This window comes from Schistocerca gregaria, chromosome 2 (genome assembly GCF_023897955.1).
Source record: "Schistocerca gregaria isolate iqSchGreg1 chromosome 2, iqSchGreg1.2, whole genome shotgun sequence".
Taxonomy (NCBI): domain Eukaryota; kingdom Metazoa; phylum Arthropoda; class Insecta; order Orthoptera; family Acrididae; genus Schistocerca; species Schistocerca gregaria.
Genome location: NC_064921.1, coordinates 41360219 through 41375885, shown reverse-complemented (window position 1 = coordinate 41375885; position 15667 = coordinate 41360219). Strand labels below are relative to the sequence as shown.

Genomic DNA, 15667 nt, shown 5'->3' with positions numbered 1-15667 from the left:
ATGTATGTAAAACAAGTGATGACTGTATTGGATGTGAATTAAGTGGTGTTTGTGATATAGGTGCCAATTAAAGCTGTGAATTGAGAGGTTGATAAGTATGAAACTGGTAGCTTATTGCAGATGAATGAAAGTGAGGTGTGCAATAACTTTGATAGTGATGAGAATTGTGATGTTAATGATGTTGTTGATAAAGCAATTTTGGATGATGGTGATGATGATGTGATGATGTTTTTGTGGAGTTTAAGAATACTGAAGTTTCAGAGTTAGTTGCTAATACAGGTTAAGGTAAGTGATGTTTGTGATGATGTAAGTGAGAGTCATGAAATAGCAGTCCAGTCAAAGCAGTTTTTCATTACTGTCAAGCAGAGTAATGATCCAAACAGAAAAGGTGAGTTATATGTAAGCCTATAGAATAAAGATGAAAATTTTTTGAAATTTGTTTGGAACCATATTAATTATAACATAGATAAATTTGCATTGTGGAATAAGTTTGTATCCAAATTGATGGAATGAAATGAAGAAAGATCTCAGTAGGAAATGCAATTTTGACAGTAATATATTTTGTGTTCCTTCTATAATAAGTGATTTTAACTGTGATATGAAATCCATTCAGTGTGTTCCATCTTTACCTGACAACATGTATAACCAAAGAAATGCTATCATACCAGTAAAGTTGTTAAAACCTTGCAAAAACAGTGCAGCTATAGCATTTTATGAATTAGAAAGTGATCTTTTATATTAAGTGTCTAATAACAGGGATGATGATTCAGATTTTAGATGTCCTTAAATCGAGATTAAGATAGATCAGTGGGAAGATAATTGTTTGAGTGATACATGTAACTCAATTTGTGGTATATCTGAACAATTTAGAGACAAAATCCAGTATAGTAAGAATTTTGTGGAAATGTCCATTGCATGTGTAAAGGTAAGAGGAGCTACTGGTAAGCAAAGCGAGTATGTAAAATGCCAAGCACTGTTAACTTGTAGTATAGATGACAAGGCATGTGAACATGGATGAATAATGACACCTAATTTAGAAGAAAATGTTCACTATGCCTGTAGATTCTTTAGATTATGTAATTGTGTTTTTTTTTTTTTTTACCATGAATGTAATATGTAAGATCATGTACTTTTGAAATTCTGTCATATCTATTGACTGAGGAAGATGATGATAAAACTGGGAGATAGGAGAAAGTAGAGACATGATGGTAAAGGTAGATTTTACAGGTTTGAAGTAGATCTTGTGTTGGTGAAAGCCAAAGAGAAATCTAAAGTATTGCTCGACCTGATCCAAAAGTATCTAATTTTTGTTTGTTCTTTTTTTTCATTGTCATGAATTTAGTATGAAAGATGGTGTCATTTCTAGAGTCCTATTTTATCCATTGAATGAAATTAAATCTATCTGTAGATTCATACTACTATATAACTGTGTTTTGTTTGTCTTGAATTTATTATGTAAGATGTGATTTTTAAAGTTTTGTCTTATCTACTGACTGAGTTAAAATCTATGATACACTATATAGTTGTGTTCTGTAATTTATCTGTACTTTAGAATTTTATATATAGGTGGCATGAGACTAAATGAGTAAGGCTTTTTACAGTTTTGAAATGGGACAATAGTGGGTAGTGGATTGCGACATCATTTAAAGCTAATTTATGACTATGTTAATTGAATTTATCCTGAGTGTTGCAATATTGAAGAATCTGATTGGATTTTGAGTTATACTCAGACTCACACTTAGCTCTGTTTTTGGTACCCCTGGTCACCGTGACTCTCTCTCTCTCTCTCTCTCTCTCTCTCTCTCTCTCTCTCTGTGTGTGTGTGTGTGTGTGGTGTGTGTGTTTGTGTGTGTGTGTGTGTGTGTGTGTGTGTGTGTGTGTGTGTGTGTGTGTGTGCCCAAGGAGAATATTCAAACACTGATTGAAGCTAGATGCTCCTCACAATTACTCGTTGCATATAACTGATCTCATTGATATGATTATGCACTTTATTCATTTTGTTGTGCTGGAAGATTTTATGCTGGTTTTTATCTGGTGTGGTTCGGATTCAGGGGTCGATCCCCACATTGTAAACTTAGGCTCTAACACTTTTCCATTATTTTGTTCTCTTGTGAGTCAACATATCCTTGAATACTATGGTTTACATGGCTGATTGATACCTACTTGTGACTGAGTATACTTTTTCTGGTCTGTACCATTGTGAGTTTTTCGAGTCGGCTCAGTCATTGTACACTTAAATGAAGGTTTGATGTTATAGATCTTAACATAAATTTTATAAATTCCAGTAATTTACACTGCCTCAGAAATTATTTCTATAGTTTGGTGGTGTAATGTTGTACTTTTGACCTTATTTGTCTAGTGACATAGATCTGAAAATCTGAATACCATATCATGATATATGCATAATTATGATTTTTATAGTAGATATTTATCTTAATTTCTCTGTAATATGTTACGTATCGGATGCTCTATACATCTATCTGCTATCCTGGACACCATTTTGTATACCGTTTGACAGACCTTATAGTCTGTCACAAAATATCGTAAACATTCTGTTTCCAAATTTTTTGAAGAGGATATTGTGAATAGTCACCCTCCTCTAACATAACCTTTTTCTTTATAGAAATATCTGATACAGTGTATAATATCGATTCTTGCATAGGTTCAAATGATCTCAGCTGTTTCATTAAAAGAATTCATACGATTTTATACACAATGTATTATATTCAGGCTAAAATTTATAGAAAAGAAATTAATGAGTTAAAATTGATATGCACTAACAGTTAAAACTACTCTTCTTTTAGGAATAATTGAAATTGCACAATCTCTGGAATACATAAAATTAATATTATTAATTTCACAATCCAGCACTAATTACAAAATTTGTTTCTGGATTTACTTATGAAATAATGATATAATTTGGTAAAGCTTCTTCTCCCGTAAAAAATGTTTGTAAGCTCTTTTTCTTTGGAAACTCTTTGGAAATTGTAAGTAAGACAGAATGTAAGTCGTGGTGGGCATGTCTCTGATGGAAGTAGACATTTTTCTAAACTTGTCAACAACAATGTAATTTCTGGGGTGATAGAACTGAAAACTGTTAAATTGGTGTGATTTAGAAGAATGGGATGAAAATAAAAGAAAATCATAACGACAGGCAAATCTTCATCAGTTATTTCGCCTGCAGGAATCTGTTAAATAGAAATTTCAGCTGCAAGAATATACTCCTAGACAAGATTTTGAGCCATCAACAACAATGAGATAATCAAGATAAGTAAAAAAAATTCTTCTTTTGTAATCTTATTCCTCTAAGTTTTTCAAAATTTGTGCAAAGAATGAGAACTTAAGTGACGATGTGTGGGAGGGTAAAGATCACAATAGGAGATCCTGAAGAAGATCCTAGTTGAGGAGTCGAAATATCAAATGTATAAAAGAAACATGATGCAGCCTAACATCCCATAAAATTTTACCTTCATAGTTAATTTATTTTTCTGTTACAGAATCTAAGTTGTAGGCACTTTAACATGAAACTTATTAGTACCATGTATGAAATACCATGGAATGTGACCACAAAAACTTGTAAAACTGGCACTCCCCATTTCCTGTGATAGATTCACAACATGAATCACCAGTAAAGAAAATATGAAATAAATAAACTAGAAAAAATACAGACAAAATACACAAAATACAAAAAATACATACCACAGTCTGAAAGGAACTTGTGGTACACATAAACAATATTTATACACATCATGAAAATTTAGAAGTCCTCATTAGCAAAAGAATCACATTTTTTTTTCAAGGCAAGAGAGTGTGAAGGAAATTGGAATATCTGCAGATATGTTCTACTTATTTCAGCATCACATGGAAATCACAGCTACAGAAGATTCACATTGAAGGACACAAGTTAACTTAATAATGTAAAGTAAAAGGACAATGAAGAGTCAAGGTCAAGACTCCACACCTCAACTGGCAGTTCTCTGCAACTCTTTGAATGCTGTACCACAAATTAACAGAGCAGGATCTACCAATGAAAAATGTTATTGCAGTTTCCAAGAAACTGATCGGACTCTTAATCAGATACTGAGGATCATTGAAATATTTCTATTACAAATGAGAGAATTCTGTCACTCTAAGTCAATAACTGAGCATTAAAACACACATGCTTCCATTGTTCATAGACAAAAGGAAAAACTGAGGATAAATACAAATTATAACAAAAAAATTTGAAGAACACATTTGTAAATTCTGTGAATAGCTGCATGCTAAACTGTAAAACCATTAGTGGTATACAAAATATTCTCAACAGAACAATAAAGCTACATTGCCTTCGAGGCCACACGTAACTGAGCGCTCGAAGTGAATTACATGGCCAGAGAAAAACCTAGAACATCAGTCTACATAGTCTACATATCTGGCATAAAATTTATAGTTACCACTTAAAATATAAGTAAACAAATAATCTTAATGGACTGGATTTCTTTTTGGGTTTTGGTAAATATAAAATTACTTTGGGGCTCTTATAGCCAGTAACATAATATACCCCATCTTTGCCACAAAATAATATTAGCCAAATTTATTTTCAATAGAAAATTCCTTGTGTGAACATCAAATGTACACAGTGCTTTGTTAATACACATGCTGCTCCAGTGACAGATTTCATTATGGTTGACCTGATACATATGTTTTCTAATCACTGGTAACATTAGGTCTGTGTAACATTAACCCACAACAGAGAATTTTTCATTTTATAATTGGGTGTATAAATACCTTCACAGCATTTGGGTCAAACACAAAGCATGTGAATGGTCCTCCTTGGATATGCTCTCCACCATGGGTCACAGCAATGCTCCACTCTCCTGCTTCATCTGGCTGAAATGTTGCCGTATACACACCATCATTTTCCTGCACTGGACAATCCAAGCTACGGCCAGTGGGAGATCGGGCTAAAACGTCTATTTCCCTACTGCTAGCTCCATTTGAATTTATCTGTAATGGACAATTTACTTCATTTTGGTACAAAAATTTTAAGGTTTTAAGCTGATTAGCAATTCTGTCTTACAACTCATTAAACACAGTGTACATCACAGGTTGAAGGAAACAACAACCAGCCTCTGTTAATAACGCTCTTTATTCACATAATAGTTCTGTTACTAGTTTTTAACTGACAGGTTCATCTTCAGAAAGCTGTTCATGTTTAGATGCACATTTGTAGATATTTACATTAGCTTTAAGCTCTTTATTACCCACTGTTGTGAAAGTTCCTTGGATTGTTACAGAAATTATATTATGTAAATATTGTGTTAGACAGGGAGCAAAATAAATGATGACAAACAATTGTACAAAAATAAATAAATAATATGGCAGATGACATTCCATTAAGATGTTTTGGAAATTTAAATTAATTTAACTGTTGTATTAAGATACGATTAAGTAAGTTACAATATTTTAGTGCAGCATTCCACGCTGTGTTACTATCTGCATATGATTATTCCCAATGGGAGTACTGTTTATGTACTGCATGTTTCAAACTGAAAAACTGGTGAATCAAATTTTGAACAAAGGCTGCATTGGCTAACTCACTCTGTTCATACAGGAGATGAAATGTGTGACAAGGGCCTCCCGTCGGGTAGACCGTTCGCCTGGTGCAAGTCTTTCGATTTGATGCCACTTTGGCGACTTGCGCGTCGATGGGGAAAACGATGATGATTAGGACAACACAACACCCAGTCTCTGAGCAGAGAAAATCTGCGATCCAGCCGGGAATCGAACCCGGGCCCTTTGGATTGACAGTCTGTCATGCTGACCACTCAGCTACCGGGGGCGGACACACAGGAGATGATGAAGTGATTTGGTTTTATGAGCACACATTTCTATCTCTCTGAAGGTGTACTTTTTCAATGTGATGCAGTACAATAATAATAATAATTATTATTATTTTATTATTATTATAACTTTATTCACCATCACATGACATAAGGATCATTATTATGAATTTGTAAGTTCAGAAGTGAATACACATATGCACTTCTTTTTAAACAAAAAACAGTGGTACAACAAGACAGGTTTGAAAGTAATTCACTTATACACGATGCTTGATTTGCAGGTAGATAGAATTTCACCATAGCAACTATGATTTATTTTCAATTAGTTATTTAAGAAATGACTGAACAAAAAGTTGATGATTAAGTATTTACATTAAATACATAATGAAGCCTGTACAAAATTCCTTTATTCTTTGCAAAAAAATTATACTCATCTAGTGAGTAGTGTCAGTTGGCAATCAACATTCCTTTACTCGGGGATTTGAAGTTGGAGTAGGAAATGACGTGACTGAACTCTATAATGTATTTCCATGTCTCAGTCCTGTGTACACTTGGTTTCATTGATTAATTACAGTTCTATGATTTATGAGATGACTGAACCTTGTTCTGGTTTATGTAACAGAACATGACATGAGTCTTTTGGTTTTGCACCACAATTTGTCCTTACAGCTTTCTTCTGTAACTTTAAAAGCTTGTAAAGGACTAGAATGAAATTTTCACTCTCCTGCAGAATGTCCCCTGATTTATAACTTCCTAGCAGATTAAAACTGTGTGCTGGACCAAGATTCGAACTCAGGACCCTTGCCTTTTGTGGGCAATTGCTCTACCAACAGAGCTACCCAAGCACAACTTATGACCTCTCCTCACAGCCTTACTTTCACCGGTACCTCATCTCCTACCTTCCAAACTTCACAGAACATCTCTTGCAGTCCTTGCAAGCCTGGCATTTCTGGAAGAAAGGTCTGCTGGAGTTGTAGCACCCTGTACTTCTAACTCATAGTTTATAACAGATGTAATCAATGCATGATAAGCAGCCTGTAGCACATGGGTCTCATTGCTGTATCTGCCAAGCATATTTACTGCAAATATATGTTTGGGCAGTTTGCTTGCCAGAGGGTAAACATGTATATCCTACTGAAGTGTATCTTGTATTTTTATTCCCAGGGACCTTACATAGTTTTCGTTGATAGCTGTGTCAGGTCCAATGCACAACTGGATTTCAAATCCTGTCATCTTGTGGACTTCACTGTCCATTACTGCCAATTTCTTGGTGCTAACACTACGATGTTTTTCACTGAATTACTGATTTATTTCATTTGTAATATGGTTGTGCAATATTTATAATTGGTCATAATATTTATACTTCCACACAATAGAAATGTCACCAGCTTGGAGTACGATCTTTGAATCTGGGGTGAAGTATTTAACATCATTTACATAAATAAAGAAAAGAAGTACTGCACATGTCATATTGGTAATGCTAGATGTGTGTGTGCCACTTACCATTCTTAACAGCACAAACTGCTTTCTCTTAGATATGATTTTATTAGACCATGAGCAATGCCTCTGATGCCTATGTTCCACAACTTCTCTTGAAGTACTGTTATAATGACACAGTCAAATGCCTGTTCAAGATCAAGGAATGTACCTGTAATATACTCTTTGTTCTCAACAGCCAATATTACCTCATGAATAAATGGATTGGCAATTGCTGCAGTTGATTTGTTCTTAATGAAACCATTCTGTTTTTCCAAGATCAGACTATGTTTACTCAAAACTGTGACAGGTCTATGTGTTATTACCTTTTCAGACAAGATAGAGATTGATTTATTATCTTCTATTTCAATCTGCATCCTTCCTTGAAAATAGGGGCTACCTGGGCTATTTTCAACAGATAAGGAAAACTTTCTGGTGGTAAGACCCTGTTAATCCCATAAGAAAGGAGTCCAGATGTGTTGCAAAGAGTTTTGTGTTGCCTTTACTATGCTTTTTATTTCACTGCTGTCTGCTCGTGTGAGGTACATGCTGTAAGTAGAAGCATTTCCAAGTTATATTTACGGTTACTGAATGTATCACTGACAGATTTACCAACAGAGAAGAAATAGTGACTTATGATATTTACAATATTATATTAGCATTCTGTTATACTACCATTTCAGTTTATAATAATTTCATTATTGTAATTATTCTTTCCAACTAGGGAGCTATTTATAACATTCTGAATGTTAGCAGGAGTACTGCTTCCATTATTTTAGATGTAAGCTACATGTCTACTCCTTGTGTGCACTAGTAAGCAATATTCATAATATCTACTTCATGCTTCTTTCACCTTAACATCTCATGTTTTATAATGTTTCACACTGAAACAGTGTTACTTTTTATTCTTACTTGTACATCTTCACCATCTATCCAGGTACTTTTCTACATATATTATTTATATGTTTTAGTGGGCACGTGATGTCAAAAAGTAGAAGACACGAACAGAAAAATAGTTCACTTCAGGCCATGATACACTTTCTAATATGAGGTGGAAGTTTTTGATGGCAATATATATTGCAGGACTACAACATAGTTTGATTTCCCCACTTGAAAATGAGCAAAGATTCATTGTTGACAAATGTGTAGTGAGGGTTTTTCCTTCTGAATGTCAGTGCTCAGTTATAGCCAACAAATCTACTGTAACAGACACTATGGTGTCCAACTCATTGTGCTAACTTCCTAGGTTTCCAAAGTTCGGTGGATAATCTTAAAACTGATTATTTCTTTAAGTTAGACTTGGTTGCATAGTCTTTTGTAACACAGTGTTATATCCATGTCTAAATTATTGATTATGTTACTTCAGTGACAGCCAGTGATCATGTACTAATGGAATGCAGCATGCAGTGAATATTGCATTTGAATTATGACATTTCTCTTCAAATGTGAGCTGGAAACCGCATTAAAAGTATGCCATTTCTCCTTGAATGCATACTGGTATGCAAATAACAGGAAACAAAGGGTGTTATTAGGAAAGAGACATGTATTAAGCTATCATGCATCATCCAACTGGGAACTAATTACATGTGTGGTCCCACAAGGTTCAATTTTCTCGTGTATATCAATGACCTTTCATTGGTAACATTACCAGATGCCAAGTTCTTTTTGTTTGACAGTGATACAAATATTGCAATAAATAGCAAATCAACTGTAGTCTTAGAAAGATCAGCTAGTAAAATATTTGTAGACATTAATCACTGGTTCCTATCCAATTCTTTGTCACTAAACTTTAAAAAAACAGACTATGTGCAGTTCAAAACTTGTAAGGAGTGTCCCACGAGTATATGCCTAACATACAATGACAAGCAGATAGAAGAAGTGGACAGTATTAAATTCTTGGGATTACAGCTTGTTAATAAATTCAACTGGGAGGAGCACACCAAACAACTGCTGAAGCATCTTAACAAATCTCTATTTGCAATGCGAATTGTGTCAGACATAGGGGATATGAAAATGAAAAAGCTGGCATACTATGCTTACTTTCAGTCCATAATGTCATATGGGATTATTTTTGGGGGTAATTCATCAAGCCAAGCTTAAGTTTTCTGGGCACAAAAATGTGCAGTAAGAGTTTTGTGTGGTGTGAACTCAAGAACATCCTGCAGAAGCCTGTTTAGGGAACTAGGGATTCTAACTACTGCTTCCCAGTATATCTATACCTTAATGAAATTTGTCATTAAAAATACATAGATTTTTCAAACCAACAGTTCAATTCATGGAATCAATAATAGAAATAAGAATAATCTACACAAGGATTTATAGTCACTTACTCTTGTACAAAAAGGTGTGCATTATTCAGGAACACACATTTTCAATAACTTGCCAGCAGCCATAAAAAGCCTAACAACCAATGAAATTCAGTTTAAGAGAAGCCTAAAACATTTATTGGTGGCAAACTCCTTCTACTCCATTGATGAAATTCTCAGTAGAGCCAACTAATTTCTGCACCATTTCAGTGAAGTAATATGTTCATTGTAAATAAGTGTGTGTGTGTGTGTGTGTGTGTGTGTGGTGTGTGGTGTGTGTGTGTGTGTGTGTGTGTGTGTGTAACTACAAGCTAACTTCTGCACCATTTCAGTGTAGTAATGTGTTCATTGTAAATAAGTACTGTAGTAGTTCTATTACATGTTCATTACCTTATAAATAAAAAAACACTTTTTTTTAATTCAGTGCATTACTGTCCGTAAAACAATTCTTTCATATAGTGTTCATTAAAAAATGATCATTCTACTTGGGATCACAATGTTTTTGAGTTAGCATCATGAAATGGTGATGTTTCTATGATGTCACAGATTTTGTGCTGTGGCTGTCTGGCTGGCATGACCAGCAGTCATGGTAATTTACAGATGGTATTTGTCATATGGATAACTGTGTTTTACAAAACTATGCATGCCAAGTGTTATAGTGCACACAACCCCTCAGCTGCATTTTACATTGTTCTGTTAAAATTTTGTGCATACCCTAGCCTGGATCTGCAATGTTTTTGTTCTTAATTCATGTTTGCACTGGATCTGGGTGTAAGTTCCTTCACTTTCTTCATAACCACATTCCAAAATAACACCTGATAAATTCTGAATTAGTGATGTAATGCTATTATTAGTAAGAAAGTAAAACTCACTAAACTCATGCATAATACACTCTAAAAAAAACTTGCTAATAAGGCACTTTACCAACAGTCAGCTAGCAAGGAAACTGGGACTTATTTCGGACAGAGGTATACTTTGTGCATTTTTTTTCTCTTATCATTTGTGAAGCTCTTGCTAGGTGATAATACATATGTTACCATACTCTAGTACACTCTGGCTAAACATTTGCAAAGTAATTCCTGTGATGGATACAATAGCATATGGGAAGAAAAAAAATAACTCTTCAAAAAAACTATCAAAACAATAATAATAAACATGGATTAATGATGCATCAAAGCACAGAGTTATAGTGAGACAGAGATTCTACAGTGAAGTTTCAGCAACTTTCCCCCTCCCTTTTGATGTAAACAATGGAATGTGAAAATTGTGTGCATGCTGATAGGACTCCCTTGGGCTGAATCAACAGAGCCTACGGGATGCCCGCAAGAGCAATAGTCCAAAGAAGCCACAACCCTAGTTCCAAAAACATTGTCCAGGATTATTTAAATCTGTGTGGGGAAAATGTGAAATGCATTCTGATAATTTAAATACAGTGATACGTTATTAACAAATTGATTTTAATATATATGTTGGGATAGCTCTGCCTCAGAGTATATATATGGAATTTTATGTAGTGGATTCAATGTGGGCCTAAAATATACCATTTTATCCTGGTATGGATGATAAATGAGCTGTTGAAGTAAACATCACTGGCTGTTAGTTTCCTATAAATTTCAAAATAATGTATAAGGTTTTGCTGGAGATCTTTAAGTCAAAGCAGTTGATATTGTTATTAGTCTAATGCTGGAAGGTAAATTTAATGTTTTTGTGGTTATCATATGAAAATCCACACTAGCAATGCATGCAACTATCAAAAGGCATGGAGTAATAAGAAAGATGTAGAAACATATGTACATAAAAGCAAATCACCACATCATCTCCTCCATGAAGTGACTGCATTAGCCAATGCAATCTTTTGCAAAATTTTATTCACCTGCTTTCTAATTTGAAACATACTTAAAGACTACTTCCTTTGACCGTAACAATATGCCAACAGTAATTGAATATGAAACACTACATTCAAATACAATAGAATGCTTAGTCATAAATTAACAAATAGTTAGTTTAAATTTTCAAACATGTTAATAAGATGTCCACTGTCATAATATTTATTTTCTGTACAATTGTTTCACATAATTTACTTTGTTCTCCATGTATACCACAATATTTATGTAATATCATTTCTGTAACATTTCCACATGAATTGTATTTTATTCATGATCAATGCTCACTGAATCTAAATTTGTTTCCTGTTTATACTCACCAAATTTTCTGCTGGCACATCACTGTAAACTTTGTATCATTAATGAGAGAGAAATGCTCTGATATTTGCGATGTTTTAATCTTTGTATCAAGTGTGTGTGTGTGTGTGTGCGTATGTGATGGTTCGCAATTATGCACATACACTTAAATACTTCATTCAGTCTTTCAGTCTTCATTATTTTGTGAACACAAGCAGTCACCACTGCAACATAATGACATGGGATTTTCAAAGTAAGTCATCTAAAACAAGACATATTTCCCCTTAAAGATATGTTTACATTATCATAGTATGAAGGCTTTCACAACCGGATGACATATCTTCTGGTAAACCTTCTGGGATGTAAGGTCGTGGTCCATGAAACTCTTCAGCTCCTAACGTTTTGTCCAGAGCTGTGCTGGACATCTTCAGAGGGGTGTTTCTCTTCCGGTGAGTCTTGCCGACTGACGGGTCACACGTCTGAGAGCGACTTATATACCGTAGAAAGTGAGTGCGGCTGGAGTTACACGTGATATGCAGAGATAATCTTTGTCAGAGATAAAACTTAACTATTGATCGTAATCGCATCACAGATAAAACTGTCTAGCATTTCTGTAGTGCTACTGTCCAAATATCACTAAGTTTCATGGTCTCTTCTTTCCGATTGAAAATATCCCTATGTTTATATATTTCAATTGCTTCTCTACAAAGTCGTGGGTAATAGTTCGTCATCGTAGATAAAATTTTTGTTTCGGAAAACTTCACTTGATGATTTCCTGACTGAAAAGCGTGTTCTGCTACAGCCGATTTGTCTGTTTTCCCTAATCGGCAAAGGCTTCTGTGTTATTTTAACCGTGTATTTACGCTTCTCTTTGTTGTTCCAATATAAACTTCACCACATGTACACGCTATTTTATATATACCACTGGCTGATAGAGGAGCGCGTTTATCTTTTACAGACCGGAGAACATGACAAATTTTCTTTGTTGGTCTAAAAACAGGTCTAATATCATGTTTACTTAAAATCTTTCCAATCTGATCCGTTACTTTCTTTATAAAAGAGAGAAAGACTGTATTCTTCCATCGTTTTTCGGTCTTGTCCTTAGGCTTTCTGTTGTTTGGGTGCAGAATTCTGCTTACTTCTTTCTTTGAGTAGCCATTTTTCTCAAAAGCGTGCTTCAGATGTTTTAATTCAGCGTCTAGATACTCCGGCGTGCAAATCCGTCTGGCTCTATCAATGAGACTTTTAATCACACCTCTCTTTTGTTGTGGATGCTGGTTAGAGTTTTTGTGTAAGTATCTGTCTGTGTGCATTATTTTTCTAAAAATCTGTTGTTTCAATCTTCCATCTGTCTGTCTCATAACTAAAACATCCCAAACCGGTATTTTGTTGTCATTTTCTCTCTCCATGGTAAACTGGATTCTTGGATTTATATTATTAAGGTAATCAAAAAAATTGTCTAAGGCTTCTCTACCACGTGGCTAGACCACAAATGTATCGTCTACATACCGATACCAGCGAGATGGTTTCTTATCTGCTTTTTCCAAAGCTGACTGTTCGAATTTCTCCATGCAGAAATTAGCTACTGCAGGACCCAATGGGTTACCCATTGCTACGCCATTAAGTTGCTCATAAAATTCATTATTCCACTGGAACTGACTGGAAGTAAGACAATGTCTGAAAAGAGCAGTCAGATCATCTGGAAAAATATCCATTATAAAATCCATAACTTCGTTAACTGGAATCGTAGTAAATGAAGATACTGCATCACAACTTGCTAAAATATCTTCAGGAGTCAGAATTAAACCTTCAATTTTCTCTATAAAATGACGTGAGTCCTATTTATATATATATATATATGAGTCAGTTTTTCCAATATATTAGTGATATTTGGACAGTAGCACTACAGAATTGCTAGACAGTTTTATCTGTGACGAGATTACGATCGATAGTTAAGTTTTATCTCTGACAAAGATTATCTCTGCATATCATGTGTAACTCTGGCCACGCCCACTTTCTATGATATATAAATCGCTCTCAGACGTCCGACCCGTCAGTCAGCAAGACTCACCGGAGGAGAAACATCCCTCTGCAGATGTCCAGCACAGCTCTGGACGAAACGTTAGGAGCTGAAGAGTTTCATGGACCATGACCTTACATCCCAGAAGGTTTACCAGAAGATATGTTTACATTATGTTCTGTAACATTAGTTACAGACAAACAGTCCACTTCTCACATCAGGTTTTTCTGTAGGGCACTGCCATACCAAGTAACTTTCTCCTCAAGGGGAAATAAAGAGCCAAAAGCTAATGTAAACATCAACAAAGGTGCATCTAACCATGAACAGTCATGTGAAAATGTACCTTGTAACATGCAATAAACTCTCTGGACCATGTATACTCTCAAATTTATGATCTCATCCTCTTTTTAATCTTATCTGAAATGTTTTAAACTCTGACTGTATGGTAGAAGATGTCATGCTAACACAATTATAAAATTTTCTCTGACACCTATAAATTTAATTTATCTAAAAAAAATTCACACTGGAAAAATACATTTTAAATCTGATACTTAATACTAAACTTATCCAACAAACTAAGAGTGCCTAATTAAAAAGAGAAACACACAAAATAATTACTTTGTAAAAATCTTGCAAAATTGAACCCCTCTGATCAAAAAATAATCTCATAAAATTACTGTGCTGCAAAAAGATAAATTTTTGTTTATGAGAATATATATTATTGTAGTTGTTTTATCATGGTGTTGAGTGAATTTCATTTTCTGTAAATTATTTTCGATTTAATGTTCTATGCTTTGATCTTACTATGACTCTATCTTTACTGATGTGCTTTGGAACAGTGTTAACTGGGTGCAAGTGGTTTGTGTTGTGTGTTTTCTGAAGGCAAAAAAGGAAGGAAGGAAGGATGTATAGTTTTTCTGTTGTGCTCAGTTATAGGTGTTGTGATAGTGCCACGACATTTAACAGTGCCGCCATGACAGTACGCGCAAACGGCGATAGAGGCGCTCTGAGAGACTGAGTTGTAATCATGTGATCAGCTATTGTTTCTAAGAGAGAGTGTTGAATATCCACGCAATTATTGTGACTAAAGGTTATAACACTTTTTGGCGACGAGGATGGGATATTTTCACTGTGTTGTGGATTTGCGTGTTCGTGACAAGGAAGACATGGAACTGCTTATGCAAGCGCTCATTGAACAATAAACACAGTTGACGGCTACTATTCAGGCTCAACAAACACAGCTGACGGCAGGGATTCAGGCGTTGTCGACATCGCTTACTCATCGTCTGTCTTCCTCTTCTCTGCCTCCATTCCCTCCTTATGACGAGGCCGCTGCATTTGCGGCAACACTTCTTGGCTTTCGGCATTGTCGACACTCCTATGTGTAAGTCTTTATTTCTATCTTGGATTTCCCCTCGAGTCTATCAGCTGCTATCTCAGTTAGCGCCTCTGTGGGAACCTGCCTCCCTGTCCTTCCAAGAAATGTGTGACTTATTGTCTGACTATTATCGAAAAAACACCCACGTCGTTGCCGCCCGCGTGGCGTTCTACTGGTGTCGTAAACAGCCCCATCAATCTTACCGGGCTTGGGCGGCGGAACTACACGGTCTGAGTAGGAAATATCAGTTTGTCACGGACACACATCACGAGTCTTATGCTCATTCAATGGTTAGGGATGCTATTCTACGGCTTGCTCCTGATAAAGAAGTTCGGCAACGTGCCCTACAACTGCCAAACCCGTCGTTGTCAGAAGTTCTAAGCATCACTCAATCCTTTGAAGTGTCTCACGCTGCTGGCGCGCAAATAGACGCGTGGTGTGATGTAGGCGCTGTACAGTTAACTCTCGACACGGGCAATTTGCCT

General features: G+C 35.3%; 1 protein-coding gene across 1 annotated transcript in view; it reads right to left on the bottom strand.

Moving 5' to 3' along the window:
- Nucleotides 1-15667, bottom strand: part of LOC126336284 (filamin-A) — a 1048954-nt gene that overhangs the window by 546658 nt on the left and 486629 nt on the right. Inside the window, 1 exon segment of the mRNA XM_049999806.1 lies at nucleotides 4768-4986. Coding sequence (XP_049855763.1) covers nucleotides 4768-4986 — 219 coding nt within the window.